Consider the following 14,554-nt stretch of genomic DNA (forward strand, 5'->3'; position numbering starts at 1 on the left):
GGCCGCTCGGAGCTGCGCGAACATGGCCGAAGTCGGCGAGGACAGCGGGGCCCGCGCCCTGCTGGCGCTGCGCTCGGCGCCCTGCAGCCCGATGCTGTGCGCCGCCGCCGCCGCCGCCGCCGCCTTCCCCGCCGCCGCGGCGCCCGCGCCCGGGCCCGCCGCCCCGTCGCCGCCGCCGCCGCCCGCCCAGCCCCCGCCGCCGCCGCCGCCGCTGCCGCCGCCGCCGCCGCCGCCGCCGGGCGCGATCGCCGGGGCCGCGGGGGGCGCGGCGGGCGAGGCCCTGGTGGCCGCGGCGGCCGCCTCGGTGCGCCGGAGCCCCGGGCCCGCGCTGGCGCGCCTGGAGGGCCGCGAGTTCGAGTTCCTCATGCGCCAGCCCAGCGTCACCATCGGCCGCAACTCGTCGCAGGGCTCGGTGGACCTGAGCATGGGCCTGTCCAGCTTCATCTCGCGGCGCCACCTGCAGCTCAGCTTCCAGGAGCCGCACTTCTACCTGCGCTGCCTCGGCAAGAACGGCGTCTTCGTGGACGGGGCCTTCCAGCGGCGCGGCGCGCCCGCCCTGCAGCTGCCCAAACAGTGAGTGCCCCTGCCCCCGCCGGGCGTCGGCCCGGGGTCACCCCCGCCCCCCTCCCCCGCCCGGCTGGGGTCCGAGATCAACCCCGCCCCCCGGGAACGGCCGCGGGGATCCGGAGGCCTGGGCCCGGAGGGTCGTCCCTGCCCCTCCCCCCTCCCCGCCCGCCGGCCTGCCCGGGACTCCGCGGCAGCTCCTGCCCCTGGCCGCCTTGGGCCGGCGACAACCCGCTTTCCTCGCCTGGTCTGGGCCCCAGGATCGACCTCGACCCCCGCCCTGCCTGGACCCCCGACGGTCGCCCACCAGAGCTTGGGTCCTCCCCCTCCCCTCCCGACCCGGACCCGGGGTGATTCTTGATCTCCGCCCTGGCTGGGCCCTGGGCGTTGAGGGGCGGCTCTGTCCCCACCCAGCTTGAGCTCTGAGGGTCCCTCTCTGTCCCCCTCCCCAGTCTGCACCCCGGGTCGCCCCAGCGCCCTCGCGAGGAGGGTTGCTTCAGGTGCCGTTGCTCCGGGAGATGCGGGGTCCCTGCAGCTCCCCCAAGAAGGCCAGTGACCGGTGACCCACAGAAGGCCAGAGCCCCGGCCGTAGGGGCCAGGTCTGAGCGGCGACTTGGGCGGGGAGGGGACAGGCAGGAGAGTGGGCTGGGTGGGGACAGGAAGTGCCCTTTTCTTAGCGCACCTGAGGACACAAGTACTCAGCACTGGGAGCGTTCGGATCGCAGTTGGGGTTCCTGAGCAGGGAAGCAGGGCAAGGAGAAGGGACCGGCCGCCCTTGGGGGGGGGGGCAGGCGGCGATGCCCCACCGTTCTTGAGCAGCCTCCTCGTGTTGCCCGGCTCTTCCGGTTCCTGGCACCCTCAGCCGGGGAGGCCCTTGCTTTTTTGAGATCTCTTGACGAGGAGAAAGCCTGTCTAATCACTCGCGTCGTCCTCAGGCACTTTCTTTTTCTGTGTAGTGGTTGCTTCCATCTCCTCACTCCTGTTTCTGTTTCACCAGCGGGCTCCGTGTGCCCAAGGGGTCCCAGAGTGCCTGATTACCCTTTGCTTTCATACACCCCCTGAGTCCAGGGAATTTTTGCTGTGGGGTGATTTCCAGGGCTCAGAGCCTGTGTCTGTAAGCTTCTCCCCTTTTTAGGGTCTTGGTGTGTTTGATTATAAATGTCGCACTGAATAATTTCCAACATCAGCAACGGCTCCCTGGTGCTTAGGGCATGAGAGGAGAGTGTTTACAGATTCGGTTTCCAAACATGAGAGGTATGGGTTTGGGTAAAATCAGGACTTGGTGAATAACAGAGGTTTGTTGGGGGTTTTTTTTTCAATCCCATGGTTGCTGCTATCCTGTTGTCTTTTTTTCTGTAATCTACACGCTCTCTCCGTTCTGGGCCGTTCAGTGCATTCTGGGGCCAGTCACTCCTGTGAGAAGGTGACAGGTAAACAGCGCCTTCCCCTCCCAGCCCCGTGGCTCTCACAGGCCTGCGTTGCTAAGGCCTCGTTTTATAATTCAGCTTCTCTACGCGCTTCCACCCGGCCGTCTTGGTGGCAGCGCTCCCTGCCTTGCTGTGGAGTTGGTGCGCTCCTGACAAGGCCGAGCCAGGCCTAGCCTGCCCGGTCTCGAATCTTGAATCGCGAATGCACTAGGCTTTTCTCCAACTCATGGGGAAGAAACTTCAGCCTGAGGGGTCCTCAGATTGCGTGCTGAATAGGCCACTAGGCCACGCGGAGTCTATTGTTTATGAAATGGGACCGGCATTTGTATCTCTGTCGCCCGTAGCCCTCTGGCTGGTGCTGTGCCCACGGGGCCCGCGTCTGGCTGTGTTCGACTTTGGGGGCGCCCTGCGCAGCAGCCAGGCCGGCAGTGATGGAGAACCCGCAGGGACAGGACAGACCCCAAGTGGTTGTCCCTGCCTGCCCTCCCGGACATCCCAAACCGTCCACGCCTGTGGACAGACCCGCCAGCCGTCGGAGCGGCCGCATCCGGGGGCCCGGCTGCGGGGGAGCCGCTTTTCCGAGCGAGCACCCTCTGCGAGAGCCCGCCAGAGGTGTTCGTGGATTCAGGGAAAGGCAGCTGGCTGTGTTTTCTCCAAATGGGAAGCTCAGGGCTGACGGTCCAAGAATGGGGGCAGTTACCGTGCTTCCTCCAGGGCGCTGGTGCCCAGTCCGGCCGGGAGGCTGTGAAGGTGGGGATTGCTGCACCGTGAAGGGAGTTCTCGCTGCCGCCTTGGGATTTGGTTGACTGAGCACGCCTGCGCGGCTCTTCCTTGTCCTGTAGTGTCACACCCTTTCCCGCCGGTGACCCCGAGGCCGCCCACGCCCCCTGCGCGGCTCCCCGGGGCTGTCCCTCTTCCTCCCCAACCTCGGGAGGCCCGAGGGGAAGAGGAGGAACAGAAGGCCCCCGCACTGGTGGCGATGACCGTGGTTCCAACGCTACGCTTCATTCATTTGTGACCTGTTGTTAGTGCAAAGAAGCCTCGAGACACAGCTTAGAGCTGCTCTTGGACGGGACCGAGGGTTCGTGGGAGGAAAGTGCAGGGGTTTCTGGCTTAGCGGCTCCGGGTCCCCAGGGTGGGGCTGGGCATGTGTTACCTTTAGCTGGAGACTTGGTGGGAGCTGGCTGCCAGGAGGGATGCTCAGCCAGAGCTGTGTTTGTTGGATGAAAACTCAGGGACTAGGCGTTCTCTTGCGGTGCAGTGAGTTAAGGACCCAGCATTGCCACTGCAGTGGCTCGGGTTCGCTGCCTGGCCCAGGAACTTCCACATGCCACGGGTGAGGCCAGAAAAAATCAGGGACTGGATATACCGCTTCTGGGGGTGAAGCAGTGTCTCCAATAGAGTGGGTTCCGAGGTGGGCAGTTTGCGTGCCCGGCTCTCCTGGGCCCGCCGCTGCGTGTGGTCGCAGTGTGTGACTCAGGGTCTTTCTCCCAGCGCTTTTGGAGTTTGACTGAGCTGTGATCTGTGTGCCCAGCCTCGTGCTGCTCTCCCCTCCTTTCCAGCCTCCTTTCCAGTAGAGTCAGGAGATAAGCATGGATTGGAGTTCCCTGGTGGCTCAGTGGGATAAAGGTCTGGCTGTGTCACTGCTGTGGCATGGGTTCAAACCCTGGCCTGGGAGCTTCTGTATGCCACGGGCACAGCCAAAAAAAATAAATAAATAAGTAAACATAAAATAAGCCCGGGCTACACAAATAATTACAGGAAAGACTAGACTTGTGTTTGTGGTCGCATCTGTGAACGGTAACGTTTATGGGATCTTTGGAGTTCCCATGGTGGCTCCGTGGAAGCGAATCGGACTAGTCTCCATGAGGATGCAGGTTCAATCCCTGCCCTTGCTCAGTGGGTTAAGGATCCAGCTTTGCCGTGAGCTGTGGTGTAGGTTGCAGACCGGGCTCGGATCCCGAGTTGCTGTGGCTCTGGCATAGGCTGGTGGCAACAGCTCCGATTTGACCCTTAGCCTCCATATGCTGCTGGCAAGGCCCTAAACACACACACACACACACACACACACACACACACACACACACACACACACACACACACACACAAGATTTATGGGATTCTTTTTATCTTTCTGGGTTTCTGTGTTCCAGATTTTCTGTGATGAGCACAGCTCTTTTTTTTTTCCCTTTCTTTTTCACACTTTATTACGGAAAGTTTCCCACATAAAAATAAAGTAGTGAATCCCAGAGAGCTGCCAAGCCCATTTTATCTTTGTCCCTGCTCCCCCCCTCCTCCACCCTGCCAGTGATTTGGAAGCAAATCACAAATGTCCTATCGCTCCGTCTGTAACTCTTTCAACGAAAGATAAAGATTCCTTAAAAAAACCCCTAACCGCAGTGTCATTATCTCACCTAGAAAATTAATAACAATTTCTGGCTATCATCAAACCTCTGCTCGGCGTTTGGATTTCCCGTACCAGCTTGTGCATTTTTTCCTTTCCTTGCCGTGTGTCTGTCTAAATCAGGGACCAGATCAGGCCCAGCCCTTGGGCTCGGTTGGGCTTGCATCGCTCTCTGCTTTGCAGGCTCCATCTCACTCTTTTTTCCCCCCTCGGTGAAGATGTCCTGTGCGCTTCCCCGGGTCTGCTTTTACAGTCGCCCCCCCCACCTCCCGGCGGCCGCTCGCCTGTCCAGTCCTGTCCTTCCTGGGTGTTGGTTGTTGGGCCTGGAGACAGGATCCGACGCAGGCAGGGGTGCGTGGGGCCCTCGGGAGGCAGACACGCCTGCTTGTCGCCTGGGCGGCTCCGGCCGGGTGTCACCTGGGTCGGCAGATCTGTTATCACCTGTACCCTTGCCCCTCACTGTGGCTGCCAGCACGTGCACCTCGGGCGGGCGAGCTGACGCCGTCCGCCCTCTGAAGGCCCCTTGTGAATGGCAGCTGTTCCGGATCAGGGCCTCTGCTCTCTGCTGTGTGTGATAAAAAGTAATTAATTGTAACCACCAAAGCATTTTACTACATAAAGAATTGTTTAGGCGCCATGAAAACATACAGGACGTAGTTTCTCATTGCTCTTGCGACGGGTCACTTGGGGAACATCGAATTAGTTACCATCGCAGGGTGGTTCCCCGATGGAAGTGAGGTTGCAGTGAACCAGAAAATGCCCCGGACTCAGCGAGGACAGCGGGTGTTTGCTGGCCGCCCCAGCTCCCAGTGTCCCCACAAACCGCAGCTGTGTCCCTTTTCTCTCCCACCCTCCTCACGACACCTCCCTCCCCGAGTCTGGGGGGAGCTACGGGTCCTGCCAGGACCCGAAGCCTCAGTCATGAGTGGGCAGCCCCGGAGTGGGCCTGTGTGCTGATCTGGGGCTGCACCTTGGGGCAAGAGGGTGTCCCATCCATCTGTCTGTTTCCAGTGGCTGGAGCCAGAAGGTGTGGATGCCGAGGGGGTGCCACTGTGCCCACGTGGAGAGGGGAGCTGGCATCCGGGAGCAGCGATGGGTGTGGCCCTGTGGAGCTGGGAGGGCCTGGGAGCCACGCGGGACCTGGAGGAGGGCGGCCCTGGGGCTGGACAGGAGGCCATGTGCCTGGAGGGTCTTCTCAAGGCACATGGGTCTGATCTGGTGACTGGACAGAAGAGGTGTCGCACGTGGGGGACGATGCACAGAAGGGGCGGGGCGATGGCAAGAGCCCATGTGGCCTTTTCTCTAAACAAATGCTTTCTGCTTTCCCGCTCATTGGCAGTCGTTGTGTATCACGCATATTTGCTTGAAGTTTGACCGTGTTCTGTTAAAACTTTTTTTAAAAGGTTTACAGGAGGGTAGCTGGTTGGGAGCCGGTACACTGACTCTGCGGTAATAAAAATAGGTGCCACTTTGGAGTATGGCGTTCACACTGGGGCTTGGGGCCTCGTCACCCATACAAGGAGGTGTCTGTGCGCTCGAAAGAGTGAGTGGGAGGCTGGTGTTTATTGTGTAGCATGTGTTGAGTTTATCCGAAGCTCGTGAAAGCCTTTGGCACTGAGGCAGGCGGGCATCGGTCCGTGGGTGCCGGAAAGGTAGTTTGAATGGTGTCCCGAGTGCTTTCAGAAAAGGCTTGCTGCTCTCTTTGAAATCACGTGCTGAGACGGAGGGAGAGCGTTTGCCTCGGAGATGCGGTAATTGACTGTTTGCTGTTTTTGCATCTTGTGCGTGTCAGGGGATGACACACTTGCCCAATTAATGACAACTCGAATTACAGCGGTGCTTCATTTCCATAATTCCCCTACATTTAAAGCATTTCATATTAAAATGAGAGGATTATATCACATGCTTTTACTTTGATTTCCTGGAAAAGAGGCCCTTGCCTTGGGACGCGTCAGGAGATCTGGCCGTTCGTTTGCGTTTCTGCGCTCCCTCTGCACGAGTTCTAGTTTGTCGGGAAAATGTGACCGAGTGGTTCAAAGGAAAGAAGCGGGCATCGGCGTGTGCGAACATGTTTCGTGCCCGTGTCAAGGGCAGCCAGGCAGGTGCCCCGGGTGCTGTCGGGGAGTTGGCATCCTGGCTGGTGTGGGGGGGACGGGCCCATGGCTGCACCCCTTTCTAGGAGGCGGACTTCGCGGGCTTTCCCTGGGCACGAGAGGGGTGCCCTGGTGCGGGGCTCACCTGTCGGGGACCCGCCAGTTCCAGCCTCCCATCACTCGAGCTGCTTGCCAGAAGGATTTCCTGTATGAATCTCGGGTCTGCGATGGGTCCCTTCGTCACCTGTGACATCTTTGCTCGTTTGTTTCCCTGATACACGTGCGCAGTGCTGCGCTGCCCAGTGCCCAGCCCGTAGCAGAGGCCCCAGGGTTTCCGCAGGTTCCGGCACCTCCCAGGGGCCCTTGACACCCTCACATATTATTGGGGACCCCAGAGAGCTTTTGCATAGGGGGGTTTGTCAGTTACACTTACCATGTTAGAAATTGGAACTGAGAACTTAAAACCTATGTATATTTACCCATCTCTTCAAAAGGAGCCGTCATAAGAAGCCTGTGTGGAAAATAACTTTTTGCAAAAAAAGAGCTCTGTCTCCCCAACCCCCCCCAAAAAAAAAGAAAAAAAAAAAGAGTATTTGTTTTTTGGTGAAAGTCTCTCATGTGTGCCTTGGTGGAAGGCAGCCGAATCTCACAGCCGCCTCTGCTTTTAGTTTCTGTTGCGACGTGGTGCTCGGTCAAGTGCACGAGGAAAGTGCAGCTCACACACACGTGAGGCCGGGAAGGGGGGAGTGTGGCCTTTCAGGAAATGGTTGGATGTCTGGATGCCGCCCCCAAACGTGACAGGAGTAATTTCTCGAAGGGTGGTTGCAGGATGGACCCTGAAACCTCATCAGTGGACTTTCTGTAAAACTCCGGTGCGTTGGTACCCAGGGCTCTCAGAGTTCCCTTGCAGTGCAGCGGGTTAAGGGTCCAGCATTGTCACTGCGATAGCCTGGGTCCCTGCTGTGGCATGAGTTCCATCCCTGGCCGGGAGACTTCTGCATGCCACGGGCACGGCCAACAAAGAAAAACCGAAACAAAATAAAACCCACTGGTCTCTGTTGTGTTTTGAATAAATCTTTTGCCCGTGTGTGATTTTGTAACCTCGTGCATTGGTTATTGAGAAAAACGTTGATGATGTAGCTTTTCTAATGATAACTTATTATGCAAAGGAGAGTATGTTTTGTTGCTGTTCAGATGGTAGCTGAATTTGATCCCACTGAACCCAACAACTCATGTTTTTTAAAGAGAGAAGTCTTTGAAAGGATCAGGCTTTTTGGTGTAGTTTAACTTGGTGTTTTTTTTTTTTTTTTTAGGGCCACACCCATGGCATATGGAGGTTCCCAGGCTAGGGGCTGAATCAGAGCCGCAGCCGCCGGCCTACACCAGAGCCACAGCAGCACGGGATCCGAGCCGGGTCTGCGACCTATGCCGCAGCTCACGGCAGCGCCGCATCCTTAACCCGCTGAGCAAGGCCAGGGATTGAACCTGCATCTTCATGGATCCTAGTCGAGGTCTTAACCCGCCAAGCCACAGTGGGAGTGCCTGGTGGAGTTTAATTTTTAAATTTACTTTAAAGGCTGAGTCACCGTACATTTTTGTAGAAGTTGAAGTCACATAATTTGGTCCTTGGCTTTTATCAGCATCTTTGTGGCGTATTTGGCTTAAATTCAGTCTTCTTGTGTGTGTGCAGGCAGTGCTTGATCACTTTGGATGGAACTACCAGCGTGTCGGTTATTTCTGCTGTTTTCCGGCAGCCGGGGCGTGCTGTGGGGTCCCTGGATGGCAGCCCCTCTCCTCCCCTTCAGCCACGGGTGTGGCCCCGGAGAAGGCAGCGGGCAGCGGGTAGACGGCAAGTGACTCATCCTCCAGGGGTGTCGGGGACAAGCGTGTTTCTATGGAATGTTCCTTGTTTGGGATTTTTCACGAAACCTTCCTAAACATGCTGTGGAAAGCTGGGCCCCTTTGGATAAACAGGAACATTCGGGCGTTTTTCTCCGCGTTTTTCTCCATGGCTCTCTCGCTCCCTCTCTCCCCGCCTCCATCTCTCCCCCCCTCCCTCTCTCTCTCTCTCCCTCTCTCTCTCTCTCTCTCCATCTCTCTCCCCCTCCCTCTCCCCCTCCCTCTCCCCCCTCCCTCTCCCCCTCCCTCTCTCTCTCCCCCCTCTCTCTCCATCTCTCTCCCCCTCCCTCTCTCCCCCCTCCCTCTCTCTCTCCCCCTCTCTCTCTCCCCCTCTCTCCCCCTCCATCTCTCCCCCCCTCCCTCTCTCTCTCTCCATCTCTCTCCCCCCTCCGTCTCTCCCCCTCCCTCTCTCTCTCCCCCCTCTCTCTCTCCTCCTCTCTCCCCCCTCCATCTCTCCCCCTCCCTCTCTCTCTCCCCCTCTCTCTCCCCTCTCTCCCCCCTCCATCTCTTCCCCCCTCCATCTCTCTTCCCCTCCCTCTCTCCCCCCTGCCTCCCTCTCTCCCCCTCCCTCTCTCCCCCTCTCTCCCCCCTCCATCTCTCCCCCCTCCCTCTCTCCCTCTCTCCCTCTCCCTCTCTCTCTCTCCATCTCTCTTCCCCCCCCTCTCTCCCCCCTCCATCTCTCCCCCTCCCTCTCTCTCCCCCTCTCTCTCCATCTCTCTCCCCCCTCCCTCTCTCCCCCCCTCTTCCCCCCTCCCCCTCCCTCTCTCTCTCTCCCCCTCTTTCTCTCCCCCCTCTCTCTGCATCTTTCCCCACCCTGCCTCCTCCCATGTGTCGCAAAATCCAAGGGGACCTGCTGTTTTCCCCAGTGGGTGGCGGTCGCGTCCAGTGTGCTGGGCCGCCTCCCCCGACCCCGCGCGTTGCCGTGTTTCTCAGATCTTCCGGGTTTGGGGGGCAGCAGGCAGGACTGGAAGAAAAATGTCACTGCTCCCCCTGGAGGGGTGCGCAGGTCTGGGTGTGAGGAGGGTGGCTGAGGGGTGCGCAGGGCTGTGTCACTCCGATCAGCGCGTGTCCCCGCGGCCTCCCCCCACCGTCCTGCGGTTTGGATAGTTTTCTGAGGAAATCAGGAGCCTCCTGTGTGTCACCAGGGAGCCTTGGCTGGCGCGACCCTCAGTGAAAAATGATTTGTCAACTCCGTGACTCTTTGGAGCTGATTCGGAAGGAATGTCAGGATGAGATCTGATGACACGGGGACAGAGCACGCAGGCCGGGGCCCGCGGGTGACGTGAGGGGCAAGGTCGCATGGTGTAGCTTCGGCGCCTCCACCTCCACGCGTGGGGTCGTAGACGTCTGCTCGGCAGGCGCGTCCCCGACGGGGGGACCAGGGGCTCATCACAGCCGGAGGCAGAGTCCCCTGCCCGTGTTGGAGCCCAGGCTGAGCGGGCGCCTGGGGCCCTGCGCCCGCCTGCAGCCTGACTCCTGGCTGGTCTGACTTTCCCTGCCGTCGTGGTGGGCACGGATTCTCCAGGCCTGCCCACCCCTGGCCTAGCCGAGCGGGGATCTCGTGGAGTCTGGAACCTTCTGCAGGGATGGAGGGATCTGTGTCCACCCGTCCAGCAGGGCAGGGCTGGGCTGGGCCTGCGTGGCCGTTGACACTTGAGATGTGGCGAATATGACCAAAGCATGGAATTTTCACTTAATTTAAGCTAACATGGCCACGTGTGCAGCTGCCATGGGTTTCCTGGCGAGGTGGCAGGTCTGTGGGTCCCCAGCCCCGGGCGTGGCTGCCACTCGGTTTACCCCGTGCTCCTCCGAGGCCTAAGGCCTGACTTGTGCCTGGAAGTGCAGAGACGGGAGGCCTGACCCAGGCTGTGCGAGGCCGGCGGCCAGGCCCTGGGGGCCCTCGATGCCGACGCCGTGGGTGAGCCCTTCAGTGCCCGCCGCTCTGGGCACGGGTGAGTCTGGATAGACAGCCTCGTCTGTCCCTTTGTTGCCCTCGTTCATGAAGCCAGAGGAAGAAGGTAAGGGGCTGAGACGTGACTCCCGCGGGTGGCGGGTAGAGCGCTTCCGAGGAATCGAGAGACCTTCCTTGGGTCCCGGGTTCCGGCGCGTCTTGGTCATCGAGGGTCCCGTGCGTGTCCAGCTCCTTTCCACCCTGCGTGTGGGTTTCTGTCCCTGCAGACCTGTAAGGCCTCGATGAGCAGATGGGGACACCCGCTGGGCCTGGCGGCGCTGTCCACACGCCCGCATGGGGCTGCGCTTGGAGCCCTGGGACTTCCCGGGGCTGGTCACCGTCTTCCCTGGACGCTGGCCCGGGTCTGTCTGCCTCGGGGAGCCCAAGGTTCCCGGAGGCAGGGCCGCATCCCCAAGGCCAGCCGCGCCCCCTTGGGAGACAGTGCGGCTCTGGTGGGCGGTTGCCTCCTGCCGGGCCTCGTGTGGCCTCCTGGCTGCGGGAGCAGGTCACTTCGTGGAGCCCTGTTTCTGTTAACTCGTGCGTGTTTTCTGTGTTTCCGTGGGGCTGGGGCACATGGATGGGCTCTTTTTTCCCGCGTTACTTCCTCAAGGGCCAGAGTGGACAGCAGGCGGGGTGGCCCTGTCCCCTCTCGCCACAGCACGTCTTTGCCAGGAGGAAGGATGTTCTCCGGGACCACAGCCCTGGCACTGACTTCAGGAAATGTCCCAGCCCCGTGACCCCTCACTGACTCCTCAGCACAGATGCCACTGCGTCCTCTGTGGGCTCCGGCGCCTCGGGGTCGGGTCCGGGCTGGAGGCTGCCCTCGGGTGCCTGTCTCTTCGGTCTCCTGAACCCGGAGCAGCCCCAACCTTGTCTCCATGGACCTTGACTTTTAAAGAAACCAGGAGTTATTTTATCAGTTGTCTTTCCGTTTAAGTTTGTCCGGTGGGTCAACCTGCTGATCAGGTCGCTGCAAAGCATCTCGGGCTGACAGGTTGGGGGGGCGCGTGCCCCGCCAGGGGTGTCGCCCAGACGCCTGGGGCCTTGGAGGCGGGCGTGGACGGCGTGGTCCTTTGGTTTAGGTGAGTGGGCTTCTCCGCCAAGTAGTTACTGTTTTTCCTCTTGTAACTGAGATGTAATTTTTGAGATTCGGCACCGAAACGCATGTTAATTTTGTATCCAGCTGCATTTACTGTTTCTCGTAACAGTTTTTAATTCCCTTAGCAGGTACATTTTTTAGGTCTTAATCTTCCCCTGCAAATAATGATTACTCTGTGTCTTCCGCTATTTCGTGTCTCGTTTTTTGTTGTCTTGTTCAGGTGGGTGGAGACTCCGAGTGACCCTACGTCAGTAGCGCAGAGCTGGGCTCCAGCCTCACAAGGATGCTCGCAAGCTGTTTCAGGGCAGAGCTTTGTTGCTGAAATCCAGTTTTTGTTTTTGTTTTTCAGATTTCATTAGCTTTTTTTTTTTTTTTTTTTTAATTGAAGAAGCATTGATTTACAAAGTTGCCTTAGCTTCAGGTGTAAAGCGATTTAGGTGTGCGTTGTGTCTTCTTTCTCAGATCCTTTCCCACTCTTGTGATGACAAGGTATTGACTGTCGTGCCCTCGCAGGGCACCTTCCTATGGCAGCCCTCCCGGCGCTTCCTGAGCTGAGGTCCCGCGGACAGTGCACCCAGAGCCCCAGGGTTCCCTGTCTCATCGCTGCTGGGCTGGGCTGTATGTAGTTCTGTGCATCTGACACCCTGAGTGTTGGGGGAGCAGGACTGCTTTTCTAGTTTATTACCGGAACCCCAGTTTGACACATAGTTGGCACTTCATAAATTCTTGGCCAATTGATAAACAGGAGAGATCTGAATGCAAATGCAGTCTGGCCAAAGAAGGTTGTAGTAGCTTAGCTTTTAAAAGATCTGGGGGGTTCCCATCGTGGCTCAGCAGATTAAGAATCCAACTAGGATCCATGAGAATGTGGGTTTGATCCCTGGCCTTGCTCAGTGGATTAAGGCTCCGGCGTTGCCGTGAGCTGTGGTGTAGGGCACAGGTGCAGCTTGGATCTGGTGTTGCTGTGGCTGTGGTGTAGGCGGGTAGCTACAGCTCTGATTTGACCCCTAGCCTGGGAACCTCCATGTGCTGTGGGCATGGCCCTGAAAAGACCAAAAAAAAAAAAAAAATCTGGCTCCCTTACCCCGGCTGGATGTCCGAGTGAGAACACTGACTCAAGCCCTGTTCCTGTTCCTTCATCTGCAAAGTGTGCACACGATCCACCTCCTGGATCACTGTGAGAACTGGAGATGATGGGTTAGGCGTCCTCACCTCAGGGCCTGGCACCAGATGCCCTGGGCAGTGCCCACATCATTGTCAGGGTCGCTGCTGTCGTTGTGACCATGTAGGAGGGGGCTGTTGGCTTGGTGAGGCCCAGGTGTGGGAAGGTGAGATCTGGTTGGTGCTGGGGAAACCACTGCTGGGCCTCGAGCTGATCACAGGGGTTGTGCCCACTGGCCAAGGTGCCGTTCGCTCTGGGGCTTCGCAGGGGAGGGCCTTGCTTGGGCCAGAGTGGGCTTAGTGTCACTGAGACCCTCGCGGCTCCTAAGGTTGTCTGACCCGAGCGAATTAGTAGGTCCTTGTGTTTGTCTCTCTGGGCTGCTTGTTTGGAGGGTGGAGCTCAGAGCACAGCTCTGAGTACCTTTTATCGGCTCCAGTAGCTGCTCTAGGCTGCAGACACTGGCTCCCGCTTGGGCAGGACAATGGGGGACGGGCAGGCAGGGGCTTTGATCTCAGGCCAGCCTGCGATTAGCCCGTGGGTCACTGTGGTGTTTTGTCCACCACAACCTGGGCTGCAGGGTATTTTACAAAGAAAAGCTGTGAATTGGAGATGGGAGCCCGGGACTGACTGGGTGACTCGTGTGCACGTCAAGGCGCAGAAGACGCGGCACAGCGGGTGACGCTCTTCTCTTTGCTTTTTGTTCTTTTAGGGCCACCCCTGCGGCATATGGAGGCTCCCAGGCTAAGGCTTGAATCGGAGCTGCAGCTGCTGGCTCGCACCACAGCCACAGCCACAGCCACGCAGGATCGGAGCCGCGTCTGTGACCTGCACCACAGCTCACGGCATCGCTGGATCCCTAACCCACTGAATGAGGCCAGGGATCGAACCTGCCTCCTCACGGATGCCAGTCAGATTCGTTTCTGCTGCGCCACGACGGGACCTCCAAGTCTCTCTTTAAATGAGAACTTTCCACTGGTCTGTTCTCGAACCTTCCACAGCCAGAGGTGTCCCGAGTAACGCCTTGTTTAGTTGTGTGTGGTAGGGGTGATTTACGTACATGGTGTCCTAACATCGTCGGGACGTTGTGTGTTTTCCTCGTCTGCACAAAGACTGCTTCGTGGGTGACACGTCCCTGTGTGTAACCTCGCAGCCCTGACGTTTGACTGCAGCCCCGCAGGGCTCCGCAGCCTCGGTCTGCCTCCTGCCTGCCCCCCACGCCAGGGGCCCGGGGCTCCTGAGCTCGCGGCCGGATGGGGGCCCTGGACAGACCTGCTCCCCGCTGAGCTCCCAGCCAGGTTGCCGAGGCCTCTGATTTCTTTACTCGTGAGCGCTTCCTGCGTGCTGGGCGCTGCGGGATGGACACGCAGGACGAGCGGGATGCCTGGCTCTTGGCTCCCTTGAAGCAGAGGGGGGCACCATGCGACTCAGGTGCAGGCGGTCCAGCAGCAGGCGTGGCGATGGGGGGAGGCCCTTCGTGGGGAGGTGACATCCTAACTGAGGAGTTAGAGCTGGTGACACGCGGGAAGAGTCAGGGCAGAGGCTGCCCAGCAGGGGGACCTGCAGCTGCGGAGGCTCTGGCACCAGGTGGGGGCTCTGATGGGGAAGCAGAGACGGAGGGGTCCCCCCGAAGATTCGAAGGAGAGAGGAGAGATGTGGGCATAGCCAGGGCCACCCTCTGGGCTGGACCATGAGGGCCGTGCTCAGGCACAGGGACCAGGGTGCTGGCTGGGCCACCGCAAGAGGCCGATAGCCTGAAGGTCACTTAGGACGCGGCTGTCAGGCCGGGTGACGGGCTGCCGCTGAGGGTGGGGGGTGGTGTTTGAGGGTGACCCCGCCCCCCAGAACCCCAAGAGAGGCCGCCTCTCCGGGGCTGGCGGTCTCCAGCCCGGAGTCCTGGTCCTGCGTGGCCTGAGCTCGTGGTGCGCGGGGAGAAAGCGTGCAGGCGGGTCAAGGAG

The 14,554-nt window shown here is 59.4% G+C and overlaps 1 protein-coding gene across 1 annotated transcript in view; it reads left to right on the plus strand.

Annotated features, from left to right (window-relative positions):
* Positions 1 to 14,554, plus strand: part of FOXK1 (forkhead box K1) — a 65,012-nt gene continuing 50,458 nt past the window's right edge. Inside the window, exon 1 of the mRNA XM_021086021.1 lies at positions 1 to 573. Within this exon, the coding sequence (XP_020941680.1) occupies positions 23 to 573 (551 nt within the window). The 5' untranslated portion in view covers positions 1 to 22. The remainder of the gene's footprint in view (positions 574 to 14,554) is intronic.

The sequence above is a fragment of the Sus scrofa genome, chromosome 3 (assembly GCF_000003025.6).
Source record: "Sus scrofa isolate TJ Tabasco breed Duroc chromosome 3, Sscrofa11.1, whole genome shotgun sequence".
Classification (NCBI taxonomy): domain Eukaryota; kingdom Metazoa; phylum Chordata; class Mammalia; order Artiodactyla; family Suidae; genus Sus; species Sus scrofa.